Source organism: Palaemon carinicauda, chromosome 6 (assembly GCF_036898095.1).
Source record: "Palaemon carinicauda isolate YSFRI2023 chromosome 6, ASM3689809v2, whole genome shotgun sequence".
NCBI classification, from domain to species: Eukaryota; Metazoa; Arthropoda; class Malacostraca; order Decapoda; family Palaemonidae; genus Palaemon; species Palaemon carinicauda.
Window position 1 is genome coordinate 162,533,459 of NC_090730.1, and position 20,207 is coordinate 162,553,665.

The 20,207-nt window shown below is 41.8% G+C and overlaps 1 protein-coding gene across 3 annotated transcripts in view; it reads left to right on the forward strand.

Moving 5' to 3' along the window:
- Window positions 1-369: 369 nt before the first annotated feature.
- LOC137642258 (putative neutral sphingomyelinase) overlaps window positions 370-20,207 on the forward strand; it is a 33,211-nt gene continuing 13,373 nt past the window's right edge. For 2 of the 3 annotated variants that reach the window (XM_068374783.1, XM_068374785.1), the window contains exons 1-5: window positions 370-516; window positions 4,663-4,764; window positions 16,775-16,857; window positions 17,699-17,840; window positions 19,945-20,166. In XM_068374783.1, the coding sequence (XP_068230884.1) occupies window positions 16,784-16,857; window positions 17,699-17,840; window positions 19,945-20,166 (438 nt within the window). In that variant the 5' untranslated portion in view covers window positions 370-516; window positions 4,663-4,764; window positions 16,775-16,783. The remainder of the gene's footprint in view (window positions 517-4,662; window positions 4,765-16,774; window positions 16,858-17,698; window positions 17,841-19,944; window positions 20,167-20,207) is intronic. The other variant, XM_068374784.1, reaches the window with a different exon arrangement.

Consider the following 20,207-nt stretch of genomic DNA (forward strand, 5'->3'; position numbering starts at 1 on the left):
ATCATTAGCTGTTCCTGCGACAGCAAGAGTTCTTGCTCTTCTGAGCAACCCCGCAAGTGACTGATTATTCAAGATATGAATTTCGTTTCGTAACCAACAATTAGTTTCGATTTTTTCGTGAGTTATCGTTAATTAAAGTCTACTTCTTTGTATCTTTTCCCACTTTTATGTGGGGTCGATGTTTCTGGCCAGCGTTCTCCATCTACCTCCTGTTATAGTTAATGATAATGTTATTAAGTTATCGTTAATGACATTATCATTACAAATTGCTTACACTTGACTATCTATCGAGCCGATGACGTAATGCTAACGTAATCTTCTCGTGTTGACAGAATGTAAGTTGCTTTTGGAACCAGTCCAAAACGGCCGTCAAGGAAGGCAGTTCAAATTCGGAAGCATCTTCCAGGGGATCACAAACGTCGTCAGTAATCTGCCAAATATAACAAGGTTACCCTTATCTCCAAGGCCTTTACCGCCCTGACCTACTGCAGTGACCCAAGGAATCCCTGCCATCCTGTACGTAGTACTAGATATGTAGTTGATTCTAGCAGCCATGCCTAGGTAGTAGATTGACCAGGGCACTAACCATCCGTTCAGATACTACCGCTAGAGTTTTGGGGTCCTTTGACTGGCCAGACAGTACTAAATCAGATCCTTCTCTTTGGTTACAGTTAATTTTCCCTTTGCCTACACATACACCGAATAGTGTGTCCTATTCTTTACATATTCTCCTCTGTCCTCATACACCTGACAACACTGAGATTACCAAACAATTCTCATTTACCCAAGGGGTTAACCACTGCACTGTAATTGTTCAGTGACTACTTTCCTCTTGGTAAGGGTACAAGAGACTCTAGCTATGGTAAGCAGCTCTTCTAGGAGGACACTCCAAAATCAAACTATTGTTCTCTAGTCTTGGGTAGTGCCATAGCCTCTGTACCAGTATTCCACTGTTTTGGGTTAGAGTTCTCTTGCTTGAGAGTACTCTCGGCCACACTATTCTATCTTATTTCTCTTCCTCTTGTTTTGTTAGTTTTTCTAGTTTATATAGGAAATATTTGTTTAGATGTTGTTACTGTTCTTAAAATATCTTATTTTTCCTTGTTTCCTTTCCTCACTGGGCTATTTTCCCTGTTGGGGTACTTGGAATTAAAGCATCCTGCTTTACAACTAGGGTTGTATCTTAGAAAGTAATAATAATAACGATAATAATCATCTTCTAAATAGTTTATCAAATATATTAAAATATTTACCAGCTTCTCTCCTCCAATCTATTATTATTATCATTATTACTTCCTAAGCTACAACCCTTGTTGGAAAAGCAGGATGCTATTTAGCAGGGAAAATTGCCCAGTGAGGAAAGGAAATACAGTAAAGAAACAAATAGAATAGTGTGTATGAGTGTACCCTCAAGAAAAGAGACATCTATCCTTGGTTTAAAGCTATCTCATCGTGTCTTGTGTTTATCAAACTTTTCCTCATTCCGCATCTACCATGTCTATCAGCTAATCATACGAAGAGATACTTTTTTTATGTCCCCTAAGGTCGCCTGACAAACATCAATCAATAACGATATCTTAATCGTTCTTATCTTATCTTTATTGAAAGCAATCCTCCCTTGAGGTCAACTTTCATAGCTCTCTAGTTTCCTCATATTATTTTACACATGTATTTAGTTATTCTGTTTTTCTTTATTGGTGAGTCCATGGGCATCTCGACTTTTTATATTTGGATGTTTAAAGGTTTAAAGGCCGCTCATGAATGGCAGAGGCAAGGGTCAGTGACACTGCCCTAGCAAGCAGGACAATGCTCTACAGACTGACCATATATTATATGATCAGCACCCAGGCCTCCTCTCCACCCAAGCTAGGATGTGCACAATTTATATAAACAAAGCCACTCCAACACTTTCCAAAAACATAGCAGACACCTCATACCTAACCATGCCAGGACTATTTTGCTCCTGGGAGGAAGGACGCTGGTGACTGGTACCGCACATGAACATACGCTACCGGGGTCTAAGCGATGTCAAGCAGGACAGCCGATCGGGATTACGGTCTACCACAAAGCCAAAGCAAAGTCCTTCAAAAAGAAGGCAACATTGCTTACCCCAAACAAATGGAAAAACACGTTAATAAAAGGTTATAAAATAAAATTGTAAAGATGATAATGAGTGAAGGATTACAATCTAATTCTCCAACGTTTCTCTAAGTTAAGGTGTTTACATCTAGAATTTTATTCATAATATCTTTCTGTTTTTTTCTTATCTGAACTACTTCTATAACAATTCCAAGTGCCAGACTGATTTTTTAAAACAACTGGAAATTCATATGTCAATTTTCCTTTTTACTGCTTTGGCTATTATATTTGAATGGAGTGTCCACTGTTATTCGTATAGAAAGCTATTTTAATTGGCGAATTTAATCACACAAATACACACTACATCTTCATCACATCCTTAACAACCATTTTCACAAGTGTGTGTAGAAAGGTACAGCTGGAGACAGGAATTACAGGTACACCTCGCTCCGAAGAGGTGCACCCAGTCACTCCCTTACTACACGGCGAGTTCCTGCATCTAGCCCCGCCTACTACTACTACTACTATTATTATTATTATTATTATTATTATTAGATAAGCTACAACCCTAGTTGGAAAAGCAGGATGCTGTAAGCCCAAGGACTCCAATGGGTAAAAATAGCCCAGTGAGGAAAGGATATAAGGGAGTAAACACTACAAGAGAAGTAAGGAACAATTGAAATAGAATATTTTAAGAACAGTAACAATATTAAAATAAATCTTTTATATATAAACTATAAAAAACTTAAAAAAAAACAAGAGGAAGATAAATAAGATAGAATAGCATGTCCAAGTGTACTCTCAAGCAAGAGAACTCTCTTCCCACACTATCTTTTCGGTTATTTGTCGCAAAGTAAGGGTGTGGCAGGGTGTATTTCTCCAGAATGAGGTGTATCAGGGACTCTTGCGGCCAACTGTACTTAATGGTAAAATTATGAATGAGTTATTAGCCAGGGTTTATAATCTAATTGTAAGAAATTAGCTCTAACCGTCTTAATAAATATGCGGGCAAGTGGTTTCACACGAATTTATGCTTTTATGAATAAGGGCTCATAATCTGGGTAGTGCCATAGCCTCTGTACCATGGCCTTCCACTGTCTTGGATTAGAGTTCTCTTGCTTGAGGGTACACTTTGCTTCTGTCAACAACCACTTCACCTTGATAAAAAAAAAAAAAACGAAAGAGGACTTTGGGGTAGAATTTTGAGCCGTGCTAAGGAGACAAAAATCGCTAGCTTATATCTGGTCTTCATCTCTATCTAATCAGCAGCAAAATTGACGATAATGTCAATATTTATATGTGGAGATCAATACCTGAACTAAGTCAGGATAAAAAAACTACATGGACTACTTATAAAAATAAAATAATAAAAAAAGTTCGAGCACATTATCAAATATATTATCTAGAAACGTGAATCAATAGCGGGAAAATGTAGGACACAATTTTCTGAGTGAATATATGTCTATACACTATACACATATACAATATATATATATATATATATATATATATATATATATATATATATATATATATATATATATATATATATATATATATATATATATATATATATATATATATATATATATATATGTGTGTGTGTGTATGTGTGTGTGTGTGTGTGTGTGTGTTTTGTGTTTTTATGCGTAAGAAAATTTCAAATGATAACCTATTCATGTGGCAAAAAATCCCTATGTGCTCTCTCTCTCTCTCTCTCTCTCTCTCTCTCTCTCTCTCTCTCTCTCTCTCTCTCTCTCTCTCTCTCTCTCTCTCTCTCTCTCCTATTGCCATCAAATTTGTTGGACTTATCTGAATGGGCGCTTTCATGATGCGTTTGAGTTTCGTATTTCACATGAGCCATTGAACTTTTGCCCACTTTCAAACATGCACCGTTTGTAAAATTAACAATTAATGCCTGATTTGAACATATATTATCATAATGGGTAATATCCTTTTGAAAATAAACCATTATGTCGTTTGTATTAGCATACATTGTTTAAGAGAAGAGCTTTAGCTGGAGGTTTCGTGCAGCGCATCTGAAATTTAATACCAACAGACATCATTTTCTATGACTCACCAACTTTTTTTTTTTTTTTTTTGCAATATTAGTGGTCCCTTATGTTGTCAAAGGGCAAAGAGCATATCCTTGTAAAAGAATTGGTTCAATTCAACTCTTTAGCGTTAGTCCTAACTTAGTTAGTAAGGTGTGTAATCTATGAGAGACTCTTTTGGGGTTGTTTTTGCTATTATAAAAAACGTCCAATGTATTTATTTTACAATTAAAATAGATTTTTGAAATTTTAATAGTTTTGTATGAATAATTAATGACTGTATCCCAGCAATTAACAACATGGCTTTACGATAAATTAATTCATGTAAAAGATTACAAACATAACATAAACATCATAATTTTTCAAATAAAACAATACCATTGACAAAACAGTTTATGGAAAATTTAAAAAGAAATACGAATGAATATATATTACCAAATAACGATATAAAAACGAACTTTTATTAAGAGACTCCCTACTAAAACATGTCACCTAATTTCCTGCTGTGTCTTACGATCAACGTAAACAGAACTGTCAAGTGGCCAAGGCATTTTCCTTCTATGTTGAAAGAGGGCTGGTGCTGGCAGGAGGAGACACAGGCTGGAAGCAGTGTTGTAGCCGATACAGAAAGGTATATTAGAAATTTTTTATTATATATAATAGAGCTTTTGAAATCTAGTTATCCTAAAATAGGAAAAGGTATGGTAGGTTAAGTGTAGGGTGTTGTTCCAACACTACACCCTTCTAACAATTCGATTTTTTTTTATTTTCAAAAACAATTATTTGTTTTCTTGCATTGTCTATGGATAATTAGCCTTTTAATCGGATTTTGGCGTAGGGAAAATCTATTTTTGGGCTCGAGCCATGTCGTCCTGATGGAAGTTCCCTTCGGCAGCTTCCCACTGTATAGTATTTCTGCGAGTGATATTACGAGAGAATTACCATCAGGTACCATAGGGTTCAAACCCTCCGAAACGACTATAAGAAGGTAGCTCGTATAATCAGGGGGTAAAGTTTTGGATTCAACCAAATTGGGAAATGTATTATATTAATATATTTTCCTAGTAAAGCACGTGATAACAAAACACTTCTTCTCAATACATTATTGTCGCTAATGCATACTTCAGAGAAAAAAAATATTTCAGGAATTGAAGGTCTTGACTTTTTCTAAGTTTAGTGTATATCTTTCCATGGGCACGCAAGGTAGCTCTTGTTCGTTTGTATATCTGTTTTCATCTTACTTGGCTCCTCCCCATTGCGCAATGTGACAATATTTGTTTGAATGCGCATTTGCTCCTCCCACTAATGTCGCTCCTCCAATCTAAATACTACTGGGTTCTTTTCAAGGGTTATTATTGGACGATTCATTGGTCTCTCAGTCTTGTTTCAAGGATCTGTTTTTCGTGCAATATAACATTGTAAACGATAGTATTTTGTTTTTTTTCCCTATTTCATTATGGGAGAAACCCGTGATTGTCGTTTGTTTTCGGTTTTCAAAAGTTCCGGTTTCTATATTTTCATCACACGTCACTTGACTGTCATGGATCCTCCGGTACGATTGTGTGAAATATGTCGTTATTCCTATTTTGATGTGATCGGCAGATTTCATGGGAATTATAATGGAACTCCTGAAGTAGTGAATCGTTTTCTAAGGGAGCATTCCGTATTACCTTTAAGTGTCCAGTGTGGTAAATGTGATTCGGCTTTACATTTTCGTGAGGATAGACATGTGTGGTATTGTACCAAATCTGTAAAGGAGGGTCAACCACAACCTTCCACATCTTCATCGTCATCTTCCGTTTAAGGTAAGAAGTGATTTAACAAAATATATATATTCAAATTTACCCCTGGTTAAAGGGGGGGGTCGCAGGGGGGGGCGAAGCCCCCCCCTGGTAGGGGTACAGGGCCCCTAGGTTAGGTTAGGTGGGTTTGTTAGGTTCTGTGGTGCCCTGAAAATTACTGTGGCCTTAAGGGGGGGTCGCAGGGGGGGCGAAGCCCCCCCCGGTAGGGGTACAGGGCCCCTAGGTTAGGTTAGGTGGGTTTGTTAGGTTCTGTGGTGCCTTGAAAATTACTGTGGCCATAAGGGGGGGGTCGCAGGGGGGGCGAAGCCCCCCCCCGGTAGGGGTACAGGGCCCCTAGGTTAGGTTAGGTGGGTTTGTTAGGTTCTGTGGTGCCTTGAAAATTACTGTGGCCATAAGGGGGGGTCGCAGGGGGGGCAAAGCCCCCCCGGTAGGGGTACAGGGCCCCTAGGTTAGGTTAGGTGGGTTTGTTAGGTTCTGTGGTGCCCTGAAAATTACTGTGGCTTTAAGGGGGGGTCGCTGGGGGGCCCTACCCCCCTCCCCCCGGTAGGCCTAGTTAGGGGTATGGGGGAGGGGTGCTGGAACATTAATTATTCATTTATTGCAAATATCATTCAATGCCCCAACACCCTCCCCCCCTTTCCCCCACCCAAAACCCCGGTTCCCAAAGGGTGTCCCCCATAATTGGTGGGATGAACTAGGGTATACATAGTAAATCTCTAAATCGGTTGGTTTGCAGTCAAAATAAACGTTAAATTCATTGAAACCACACTATTTCTGATGCAACAAATATATTTTTATTGCATTTTTCCAAATTTGGCTGAAACTAAAAATTTACCAATCAGGGACGTATCCGAAGATATCGCGTATCATCAGGGACGTATCTGAAGATATCGCGTATAATCAGGGACGTATCCGAAGATATCGCGTATAATCAGGGACGTATCTGAAGATATCGCGTATAATCAGGGACGTATCCGAAGATATGGCGCATAATCAGGGACGTATCTGAAGATATTGCGTATAATCAAGGACGTATCCGAAGATATCGCGTATAATCAGGGACGTATCCGAAGATATCGCGTATAATCAGGGACGTCTCCGAAGATAACCATAGATATCTGCGCCCCCATAGAATTTACCCAGTCTAATCAACTAAGGGGAAGGATAAGTGAGGAGCCGTTACATATCCTCTCACCCTAAGGTGCCCGCGTTCGTCTCTGAAGCTCCAATCCTTTTTGCAGCGTAGATATACTGTTAAATTGCGTTATTTCTTATAAATCGATGGGAAATATAGGTTTAAGAATGACTGGTGAATATTATTTACAAGTCCAGCTACCAGTAAGAATAATCCAGTTGGTTTCATGCAATGTTCAGGCATTTAATGGTTAAAATTTTGGTATTCAATTTCATTGCATGAAATCATAATTTCTTCTGGGAGGCCACTTTCAAGATAACGTATCAGACTAATGATCCCAGCTTATATTATTATAGAACTTGCTCTACTGGTAGTATAATTTGTAATTCTGTAATATTTTATAAATATTTAATGCTATTTAGTTTTAGGAGTCGACAGACCATGGAGTATAGGTACAGGGTGTGTGTTTTGGAGCATTTGTAGATCGGGGAGCGAATGTAGTTTGTTGGGACAGTAGATAAGGGTATGGCTCCTTGGTTAGGTTAGGTGGGGGAACCCTAGGTTAGGAGGTGTTCTTGTGTCTTTGTAAAATGTAGATTTTGTCTGGCCTAACGAACAACAAAGACTCCTAGATTGTTAAACATGAGTCGGCTTAGTTGTACAAAAAGCCAAGTTCAATACTATTTTACTAAATCATTTGCTATATAACCCAAAATATCTTCATTGATGCGCACTTGCTGGGTTATACCTTCCACCCCTCTGACCCCACAGTTACCTCTACTAGGATTAGTTGGTGTTTGTGTCCACTTTTCTACAAACTACCCTGTGTTTTGAATAATTTAATTAGAAAAACTCTATTATTGGCGGGTTTGTCCACCGTTCTACAAGTACTCTCCATTTCAACCCAGTTAATTAGAAAAACTTTAACATTAGTGTGTGTGGCCACAGTTTGACAAACTACTGTACCCTGCATTTTAATTCTGTAATATTTTATAAATATTTAATGCTATTTAGTTTTAGGAGTCGACAGACCATAGAGTATAGGTACAGGGTGTGTGTTTTGGAGCATTTGTAGATTGGGGAGCGAATGTAGTTCGTTGGGACAGTAGATATGGGTATGGCTCCTTGGTTAGGTTAGGTGGGGGAACCCTAGGTTAGGAGGTGTTCTTGTGTCTTTGTAAAATGTAGATTTTGTCTGGCCTAAGGAACAACAAAGACTCCTAGATTGGTAAACACAGGTCGGCTTAGTTATACAAAAAGCCAAGTTCAATACTATTTTACTAAACCATTTGCTATATAGCCCAAAATATCTTCATTGATGTGCACTTACTGTGTTATACCTTCCACCCCTCTGACCCCACAGTTACCTCTACTAGGATTGGTGTTTGTGTCCGCTGTTCTACAAACTACCCTGTGTTTTGAATAATTTAATTAGAAAAACTCTCTATTATTGGCGGGTTTGTCCACCGTTCTACAAGTACTCTCCGTTTTAACCCAGTTAATTAGAAAAACTCTTTAACGTTGGTGTCTGTGTCCACAGTTTGACAAACTACCCTGCATTTTAATCCAATTAATAAGAAAAACTCACTTGGTGTAAATTTCTTGTGTGAAGTTTAACAGAATAATTAGAATTGCTGGTTGCAATTTGAAAGGAAAAACAATTGCTAAGCTGAACCAGGAACAGTTTTAAGATGATCATTGAGATGAGTCCTACAGCACATAAAGGCTAGCCTATAGCACGCCATAACTTATGATATCAGGATTTAGTTATATTATTATTATCATTAGTTAAGCTACAACCCTAGTTGAAAAAAGCAGGATCTTACAAATCCAAGGGCTTGAACAAAATAGCCCTGTTAGGGATGGAAATAAGGAAATAAAAAACTATAAATGAGAAGTTATGAAAGAAAAATGTAAACTACCCGGTATCTTATGATCATTAACAACGTTAAAATAGATCTGTAATACGTGTATTATTATTGTTATTACTAGCTTAGCTACAACCCTAGTTGGAAAAGCACAAATCTATAAGCCCAAGGGTTCCAACAGGGAAAAATAGCCCAGTGATGAAAGGAAATAGATAAACTATAGAGAAGTAATGAACAATTAAAATAAAATAATTTAAGAACAGTAACAAGATTAAAATAGATCTTTCTGGTTAGTGTAGCCCTCAGGAAAACAGGAATGAGGATGATTGAGTTTCTCATTACAATATTCTGCTTACTATCAAACCCATAAGCCAAAAGGATTTCCTTATCATTTGGACAGTGAGTGGCAGAACCATCGTGTAAAGGTTGCTCATGAATGGCAGAGGCAAGGGACAATGACATTGCCCTTATCAAGCAGGACAATACCCTAGAGACTGACCATATATATATATGATCAGTACCCAAGTCCCCTCTCCACCCAAACTAGAACCAAGGAGGGCCAGGCAATGCCTGCTGATGACTCGGCAGATAGACCTATAGGTTCAATGCATTTTGCATGCTGTGGGCATTACTAAAGTGTCTTTTTAGCCTTTGCTTTACCTTCATTCCCACCTCCTTTCCTCCATCTCACTGTCCAATCTCTTTCAAGTTTTACTTCATAAAGCAACCTCGGTGATGAATGGCTGACCTAGCCCAAGCACGGGGTCGTTATGGCTCCAATAATGTAAATCAGTAAAAGAAAAAAACAAGTTTTATAAGAGGCCCTAATCATGCCTGTTATAATATGGTTATTATTATTATTATTATTACTCTAAGCTACAACCCTAGTTGGAAAAGCAGGATGCTATAAGCCCAGGGGCTCCAACAGGGAAAATAGCCCAGTGAGGAAAGAAAAAAAGGAAAAATAAAAATTTTAGAAGAGTAACAACATTAAAATAAATATCTCCGATACAGTATAAACTATAATTTTCAATATTAATCTTACCCGGTGATCATGTAGCTGCAACTCTGTTGCCCGACAGAAAAAACCTACGGTTGGGATACGCCAGCGATCGCTATACAGGTGGGGGTGTACAACAACAGCGCCATCTGTCGAGTAGGTACTCAGGTACTTCTTGTCAACAAGAACCAATTTTCTCTCTGTCGTGCCACCGGCAAGACCTACTTGATACGCTGTTGTTTCTGGAGTTGATTTTCACGCTATTTGGTGATGTATTCTCTCTAGATATTAGCTTTCGCTGTACAGGAGTTATTATCATTACCTTATCAAGCTTTTTTGATTAGATTTGGATTATTTGTTGACGACTTGGATAGATTTTGGATTCCCCCCTTTGACTATTTCAAGATGTCTGACCATACTCAAGTCCCCAAGTACAAGCAGTGTAGCGCTAGGGACTGTTCTAGGCGTCTTCCGAAGGCCTCTATAGATCCTCACACCGTTTGTTCCAATTGTAGGGGTAAATCCTGTCAATTGGAAGATCGATGTGAGGAATGCGCTGGGCTTTCGGAATTCGATTTTAATGAATTCCTTAAGAATGCACGTAGGCTAGAGAAGGATAGGATCAGGAGGAGTTCGTCTCGCTCTTTTGATTTTTCCTCTCCCCATGCCCCTCAACCTATTCCTTCCCCTTTAGTGGTGACTCCCGACCTTCTACTAGCTCTCAGCAACCCTCGATGGCGGACATGATGCGTGCCATTCAGGCTCTTGGTGACAGAGTGGAGTCATTAGCTAATGACCGCAATCAACTCTTGGCCGATGTCAAAGAGTTGAAGGAGAAAAGTGCAGTGGGAAGTGTAGTGAGTGCAAGTGCGGTGAAAAGTGTCAGTGTCAGTGTTACGCATGAGGGTGCATCTGTTCGTGCCAGTCGTCCTCCCAGTCCGGGACCTCTTGCAAGCTCCCAAGCCCAGGGGAGAAGCAATGTCTTAGGACCAAAGGGTTCGACAGGCCTTGATCAGCGTACAGATGTACCCTCAGTGGTTGCGGACGTATCTTGCAGAGATCGTCCCATCCACAAACAGACGAGTGAGCCCATTCATTCCTCGTCTGTGGAAGAAGTTTCTCGTCAGAAACGCTGGACCAAGGTCTCACGACCTCTCAAGCGCAAGGTCCCTTCCGAGCGAGTCCAACGGCCCAGGTGTAGCCACTGGGTCAGTTCGGACTCGCCGCAGTCTTCCGAAGACTGCACACCTCCCAAGAGAGGTAGAGTGGTTCCGCAGCAGGCAATCACTCCGTCTGTTGCTGCACCAACCGCTGTAGACCCTAAGTGGTCTATGCTGCAGTCTATGCAGACTCAGCTAGCTTCCTTCATGCAGGAGTATCGTGCTGAGAAGGTTGACACTGCACCTGTTAACCTACAACCTGCCATGGTTGTGCGCTCAGCAGACACTGCGGCTGCCTGCTCCCACACTCCGGCTGTGAGAGCTCCACCACCGATGCGCAGTCGACCCTGCCAGACGCATGTTGACGTTAGCCGACGTGCGGCACCCTCCGTTGACATGCGTGAGCTACCGCATCAGCAGTGGGAAGGTGCTGTCAAGCTGCCGTGTTTTGACGCAATGCGGCAGTCTCCGCAACCCACGGCAGTCCCCACCACGCACCATCACTCCGCTTTTGTTGTTGCCAGCTCTCAGACTGACCAGCAGCGGCATGATGTTGGATCCAGTGCAGCTACGCATGCACCCGTGCTGCCGGATTCAGCCGTTCAGCTTTCTTCTCCTCCTTTGCCGCTTCCTCCTCAGCATTCGGATGAAGGAGTCTCTGATGACGACGAAGCTGCGCATTTGGACGATCAACACTCCGACATAGAGGAACCCAAGACTACGCCTCCCTCCTTAGACTTTAGGAAAGTCCTTGCCCTGTTTAAGGAGTTGTATCCGGACCAGTTTGTGTCTGCAACCCCGCGCTCACCTCCCTCTGAGTTCGCTTTAGGCATGCAGTCAGCAGCTCCTGCCTTTACGAAGCTCGTACTCGCGCGCTCATCCAAGAGAGCTTTAAGGGTACTGGGAGAGTGGTTGCAGTCCAAGAAGCAACTTGGGAAGACATCCTTCATCTTTCCACCGACCAAGCTTGCTTCCAAATCTAGCGTCTGGTATGCCACGGGCGAAGATCTCGGCTTGGGAGTTCCTGCCTCTGCCCAGGGCGACTTCTCAAGTCTGGTAGACTCTCCCCGCAGACTGGCTATGAGACGCTCCAAGATTTGCTGGACCTTTTCGGACATGGACCATCTTTTGAAGGGAGTCTTTCGTGCTTTTGAGATCTTCAACTTCCTGGACTGGTGTTTGGGAGCGTTAAGCAGAAAGACCTCCCCTTCGGATAAGGACTCTGCCATGCTCATCATGTCATGCATGGACAAAGCCATTCGGGATGGGTCTGGCGAGCTTGCGGCTTCGTTCGTGTCTGGAGTTCTTAAGAAGCGAGATCACCTTTGCTCCTTCTTGTCGGCGGGGATCACACCATGTCAGAAGTCAGAGTTGATGTTTGCTCCGCTTTCCAAGTGTCTCTTCCCTGAAGAGCTGATCAAGGGGATTGCCGCCTCGTTGATCCAGAAGGATACCCATGACCTGGTGGCGTCATCCGCACGTAAAGTCACAGCTTTACCTTCCGTGCCTAGACCTAGGATGGACACACCAGCGTCTAGGTTCATTCCGCCCTTTCGTGGCAGAACCTCCAGCAGAGGAGGTACCCGTGCCGATAGTCAACGTGGCAAAAAGAAGAAGGGTTCCAAGTCCTCAAAAGGCAGAGTCTGACTGCCAACCTCTCCAGACAGCAGTGGGAGCCAGGCTCAAGATCTACTGGCAGGCCTGGGAGAACAGGGGTGCAGACGCACAGTCTGTGAAGTTGCTCAGAGAGGGGTACAGGATTCCATTCTTGCGCAAGCCCCCTCTAGCAACTACTCCCATCGACCTCTCTCCCAGGTACAGAGAGGAGGACAAGAGGCTAGCTTTACAGCAAGAGGTGTCTCTCTTGCTACAAAAGGGAGCGGTAGTCATAGTCCGGGACCATCAATCCCCGGGCTTCTACAACCGTCTCTTCTTAGTAGCGAAGAAGACAGGAGGGTGGAGACCGGTGCTGGACGTCAGTGCTCTAAATGTCTTTGTCACCAAGCAGACGTTCACCATGGAGACGACGAAGTCGGTGCTAGCATCGGTCAGGAAGGAAGACTGGATGGTCTCGTTGGACCTAAAGGACGCGTACTTTCACGTCCCCGTCCATCCAGACTCCCAACCTTTCCTAAGGTTCGTCTTTGGGAAGGTCGTTTACCAGTTCCAAGCCCTGTGCTTTGGCCTAAGCACGGCACCTCTAGTGTTTACCAAACTGATGAGGAATATTGCCAAATTCCTGCATTTGGCAGACATCAGAGCCTCCCTCTATTTGGACGACTGGCTTTTAAGAGCTCCGTCAAGTCGTCGCTGTCTGGAGAATCTCAAATGGACTATGGATCTGACCAAGGAATTGGGTCTCCTGGTCAATATAGAAAAGTCCCAACTCGTCCCATCCCAAACTATAGTCTATCTAGGTATGGAGATTCAGAGTCGAGCTTTTCGGGCTTTTCCGTCGGCCCCCAGAATCAGTCAAGCCCAAGAATGCATCCAGAGCATGCTGAAAAGGAACCGATGTTCAGTCAGACAGTGGATGAGTCTAATAGGGACGCTTTCATCGCTGGACCAGTTCATCGCGTTAGGGAGACTCCACCTCCGACCCCTTCAGTATCACCTAGCTGCTCACTGGAGAAAGGACATGACGCTAGAAGCGGTCTCAGTTCCTATATCCGAAGAGATGAAGTCTGCACTGACTTGGTGGAAGAACAGCATTCTTCTCAAGGAAGGTCTTCCACTGGCTGTTCAGACCCCCGACCACCTTCTCTTCTCGGACGCATCGGACACGGGCTGGGGTGCGACACTGGACGGTCGGGAATGCTCGGGCACGTGGAATCCGGATCAAAGAGCACTACACATCAACTGCAAGGAGCTACTGGCAGTTCATCTGGCCTTGAGAAGCTTCAAGTCCCTCCTTCTAGGCAAGGTGGTGGAGGTGAACTCCGACAACACTACAGCCTTGGCGTACATCTCCAAGCAAGGAGGGACTCATTCGAGGAAGTTGTTCGAGATCGCAAGGGACCTCCTCACCTGGTCAAGAGATCGAAAGATATCGCTTGTAACGAGGTTCATTCAAGGCGACATGAATGTCATGGCAGACCGCCTCAGCCGGAAGGGTCAGGTCATCCCTACAGAGTGGACCCTTCACAAGAATGTTTGCAGCAGACTATGGGCCCTGTGGGGTCAGCCCACCATAGATCTGTTCGCTACCTCGATGACCAAGAGGCTCCCAAATTATTGCTCACCGATTCCGGACCCAGCAGCAGTTCACGTAGATGCCTTTCTTCTGGATTGGTCCCATCTAGACCTGTATGCGTTCCCCCCGTTCAAGATTGTCAACAAGGTACTGCAGAAGTTCGCCTCTCACGAAGGGACACGGTTGACGTTGGTTGCTCCCCTCTGGCCCGCGAGAGAATGGTTCACCGAGGTACTGCAATGGCTAGTAGACGTTCCCAGGACTCTTCCTCTAAGAGTGGACCTTCTGCGTCAGCCGCACGTAAAGAAGGTACACCCAAGCCTCCACGCTCTTCGTCTGACTGCCTTCAGACTATCGAAAGACTCTCAAGAGCTAGAGGCTTTTCGAAGGAGGCAGCCAGAGCGATTGCCAGAGCAAGGAGGACATCCACTCTCAAGGTCTACCAGTCAAAATGGGAAGTCTTCCGAAGCTGGTGCAAGGCGAATTCAGTTTCCTCAACCAGTACCTCTGTAACGCAGATAGCTGACTTCCTTTTACACCTAAGGAATGTAAGATCCCTATCAGCTCCTACGATCAAAGGTTACAGAAGCATGTTGGCAGCAGTCTTCCGCCACAGAGGCTTAGATCTTTCCACCAACAAAGATCTACAGGACCTCCTTAAGTCTTTTGAGACCTCAAAGGAGCGTCGGTTAGCCACACCAGGTTGGAACTTAGACGTGGTTTTAAGGTTCCTGATGTCAGCAAGGTTCGAACCGCTTCAATCAGCCTCTTTTAAAGATCTCACTTTGAAGACTCTTTTCCTCGTTTGCTTAGCAACAGCTAAAAGAGTCAGTGAGATACACGCCTTCAGCAGGAACATAGGATTTACATCTGAAACGGCTACATGTTCCTTACAGCTTGGTTTTTTAGCTAAAAACAAGCTCCCTTCTCGTCCTTGGCCCAAATCGTTCGAGATGCCAAGCCTGTCCAGTTTGGTTGGAAACGAACAAGAGAGAGTACTATGCCCAGTAAGAGCTCTTAAGTACTATTTAAGACGTACAAAGCCATTACGAGGACAATCAGAAGCTTTATGGTGTTCTATTAAGAAACCTTCTTTACCGATGTCGAAGAACGCAGTTTCTTATTACATCAGGCTTTTGATTAGAGAAGCCCATTCTCATCTGAATGAGGAAGACCATGCTTTGCTGAAGGTAAGGACACATGAAGTTAGAGCTGTCGCTACTTCAGTGGCCTTCAAACAGAACCGTTCTCTGCAGAGTGTAATGGATGCAACCTATTGGAGAAGCAAGTCAGTGTTCGCATCATTTTACCTTAAAGATGTCCAGTCTCTTTACGAGAACTGCTACACCCTGGGACCATTCGTAGCAGCGAGTGCAGTAGTAGGTGAGGGCTCAACCACTACATTCCCATAATCCCATAACCTTTTTTAATCTTTCTCTTGAAATGCTTTTTATTGTTGTTTTTGGGTTGTACGGAAGGCTAAGAAGCCTTTCGCATCCTGGTTGATTTGGCGGGTGGTCAAATTCTTTCTTGAGAAGCGCCTAGATTAGAGGTTGTGATGAGGTCCTTTAGTATGGGTTGCAGCCCTTCATACTTCAGCACCTAGGAGTCGCTCAGCATCCTAAGAGGATCGCGAGGCTCAGTAAGGAAGACGTACTTAAAAAGGCAGAGTAATGGTTCAAGTCGACTTCCTTACCAGGTACTTATTAATTTTATGTTTGTTATTTTGAATAACTGCTAAAATGAAATACGGGATACTTAGCTTCTAATGTTAACATGTATGCTGGTCTCCACCCACCCCCCTGGGTGTGAATCAGCTACATGGTCACCGGGTAAGATTAATATTGAAAAATGTTATTTTCCTTAGTAAAATAAATTTTTGAATATACTTACCCGGTGATCATGAATTTAAGGACCCTCCCTTCCTCCCCATAGAGACCCAGTGGACCGAGGAGAAAATTGGTTCTTGTTGACAAGAAGTACCCGAGTACCTACTCGACAGATGGCGCTGTTGTTGTACACCCCCACCTGTATAGCGATCGCTGGCGTATCCCGACCGTAGGTTTTTTCTGTCGGGCAACAGAGTTGCAGCTACATGATCACCGGGTAAGTATATTCAAAAATTTATTTTACTAAGGAAAATAACATTTTAACAAAATAAGAGAAAGAGAAACAAGCCAGAACAGCATGCTCGAGTGTACCCTCGAGCAAGAAAACTCTAACCCAAGACAGCGGAAGAGCATGGTACAGAGGCTATGGCACTACCCAAGACTAGAGAACAATGGTTTGATTTCGGAGTGTCCTTCTCCTGGAAGAGCTGCTGACCATAGCTACAGTCCCTCCTACCATTGCTATAAAGTATTCTATGTCTACAGATCATAAAATTAGGTAGATTTCATTATATGGTAAAAGTACAGAGTTAGAATAAATGTTTTCGACTGTAAATTTTGAAAAAAAATCTAACTTACGTACATATTTTACAGTGATAACAGATGACGGTCCCCGAGATAGTACCGAAAGACAACAGCATGGCTGTGGAGATTAAGATTTTAACCCTCAATATTTGGTAAGTAGTTCGCACCTTAGTTATTTTTTCAGTGACTGTACAACACATGCTGCGTACACAGAAAATACTGCACATTAATAAATATCAGTTAAAATGCAAACCATTTTATAGTTAGAATACCTGTATAAAATGTCAAGCAAGTACAGTACTGTATAGTAGACATAATTCACATCTTATGGTGCCAATAGCAGAAGAATTTATAAACGTTTTTACACTTGAAGCTTTGACCATTTCACCTTCTGTATTTGTACTGATCTCATTCCAATCCCCTTCAGAATATCAGAACTCTCTTTTTAAGATTAAAATATTTATACTGTAATATTTCATGCTTATTGTTAATGTATTTTATGAAATGCATTACAGTATTAACCCTTTTACCCCCAGGCTATTTGGAAATTTCCAACCCTTAACCCCCAAGGGTTATTTTTTATTCAAGCACATTTTGCAGTACAGTATATACTTTTCAAATTGCTCTAACGTCTTAATTTTTGTCATAGAGAGGTGAGGTTGGTCTCATTCTCTTGGAAAATGCCTGAATTTTCTCAAAAAATTATCAAAAAAATAAAAAATAAATTGTAAATAGCATTTTTTTGCAGGGACGTACCGGTACGTCCATGGGGGTAAAGGGATGTGTTTTGTGAAACGTACCAGTACGTCCTTTGGGGGTAAAAGGGTTAACAATTTTCATTATACAGTATCGTTTTTTCGGGGAATCAGAATATGAAATTTAACTGATTATTAAAGTTTTTAAAAGTTATTAGATACTGTACTTTTTTTTAAATAATTTGATTTAAGGATGTATGTTATTGCAAGATTGTATTGTAATCTTTTCTCATTCAAGGGGGATACCTGGTGTCTCCAAGGATAGGAAAGCAAGAGTGGAAGCCATAGCAAACCAGCTAATAGCAGGACCTGAGGAGTATGATTTTGTTTTCCTTCAAGAAGTGTGGTCTAAAGAAGATTACAAATTCATTGTGAGCAAGGTATGAATAAACTGTAATGAATATTGAAATTTATTTATCGTATTTTGTTGTTTTCAGGAATAAAAATTTGATTCAATTTGGGCCCTCCAAATGGGCCAATTTTTAGTGAATATTGACTACCAATGTTTTGTGGCAAAAAAGGAAAGGGGTATGTGGTGCTATCTGAGGAAGACCTGACACCTGAGACCCGAGTGTCGGCGACTCTTCCTTAGCACTGGCAGGAACAAGAAAGAGGTGTTAAGGAACCCGTCAGATGATCCGTAATACATATGCCTTGGCTGCTGAGAGAATCTAAGGTACCAACTAGGACCAGAGCTCATGAAGTTACGGGTTGGGTCCCACCCTTGCCTTCAAGAGGAATCTTGCGGTCAGCCAGGTATTGAAGGCTGGGGTGTGTAAACATCAGACCACCTTCTCAGTCTTTAATCTACAGTACTGTATTCCCATGAGTCCCTTGACGCCTTTTGTTATTGGTCTTGTGGTGGATGCGCTCAAGTGGTTGTGAAGAAGCCCGGCTCCAATCCAGGACATCAAGCATCTTGTCTATGGTAATGCATAGATGTAAGTCTGGAATGGAAGTAGAATGACTGACTCTCTTCCTTCATTCTTTCTGCCCCTATCTTAGGGACGAAGTGGTTGAAGCGTTACTTGCTGGATCTGACATGATGCTGGTAAACTACACTTCTGAACTCTATTCTTTAGAATCTAGGAAAGTACTTCCCCCATCCTATCTAGACGAGGGAGAGGATGGTGGAATCTTGATCTTCATGTGCCAGGTATATTATTCTGGACTGCTATCATCTTTGGGGGAAGGGATCCCTCCTTTAACCATATACCAATCTTCTTGCGCAGGCCAGGCCCTATGATAGACAGATAGGAGGTTGCTGGAGTCATCTCCAGTTTAGGTAAGAAAAAGAACAAGTTCGGTACTAGGGTGACTTCCGACTCACTAATCAGCTAGTATTCCTATTTAAAGGACGAAATATTTGTAGACATGGGAACAAAGACCTTAGACGACATTATCTATGTCTGGGGTTTGGCCACTTTAAAACCATGCTGGCCAGTGCATATTGGTGATGGTGGGAGAGTTTTGTCTGATTGCTCTGAGCAAACCAACCCAACTAGTACATCTTTGCTGATCGTTAAGATGCAATTTTTAGCCTTTTCTGATTCTGAGACAACAATATATTGATTCTATCCCTTAGAAGAGGCTATTTCTGCAGATTTGTAAGAATAAGAAGCTATATAAACCTAAGTCCATTAAGTTGAACTCCCTGATTTAACCATCCTTATCAGTCCTGAGTTGAAAGGTTCAAAGTAAAGATTGATTGATTGATATGAATTCTCAGGCATCCTGACATCGGAGGTAATTGATGCCAATATCGTTTGTTATAAATCAAGAATAAAAGAGTATTTAATTTAAAACCATAAAAGCAAGGATGTCCTTATAAAATTTAAAGATTTCAGAAGGCTTGCTTCGGAAATAAATCTAAAAATACCGCTGGTATAGTACAGCACATCCTGTCCAAGAATCATGGCAAGGATGAACCTGCCCTCCTCACCTTGAGCCTCAAATAGATATCTATTTCATAAAGGGCTATAAGTGAAGAATTTCTGACAGGTGGAGGAGCAGGGACTTCTTGCCCTCACTCACCACCTGTCGTTAGCTACCACGTTAATGATTTTAATGGCTATTCTGTCTCGTGTCGTAAACCTATCCCTATTTAAAGGGGTCAGGTTTTTATGAAAAGTACAAGCTATTTATAAAATTTGCTATATCTTCTGTCTGGCAGGCAGACAGACAATAGGCTGGTAGACTTGAGTCATTTTGAACAAGAATATTAGGAATGAGTATATAAACTGTATGATGAATGAATTTGTATAAGAAAACTTTTTTGTTTTATAAAGTTTTCTTTTTTAAACTTTAACTTAAATTCAATTGTACAGTTTCACAAGTTTTGTTATAAGATAGACCCATGATGATTTACAAGTGTTGTTTTTCAATTAAAAGGTTTCTTGAATTCCATTATAGCACTGTAGGGACATTGATTGTTAAATTCACAGTTAAATGAAATTACTATAATGTATTCGTACATCATTTCAGGTTAACAAAAAATTGCCCTTTTCCGAGTATTTTGTGAGTGGTGGTTATGGATCCGGACTGTGCACTTTCTCCAAAACTCAAATAACTGACGTTCGATACAGAAGATTTTCATTAAATGGTTACCCCCACAAAGTGCTCCATGGCGATTGGTGGGGAGGAAAGGGAGTCGCTCTCTGCCGTACGGTTCGTCATGGAATTCCTTTTTCCCTCGCTAACACTCATGTAAGTAATTTTCTGTACGATATTTACCTAGGAAATAGTCT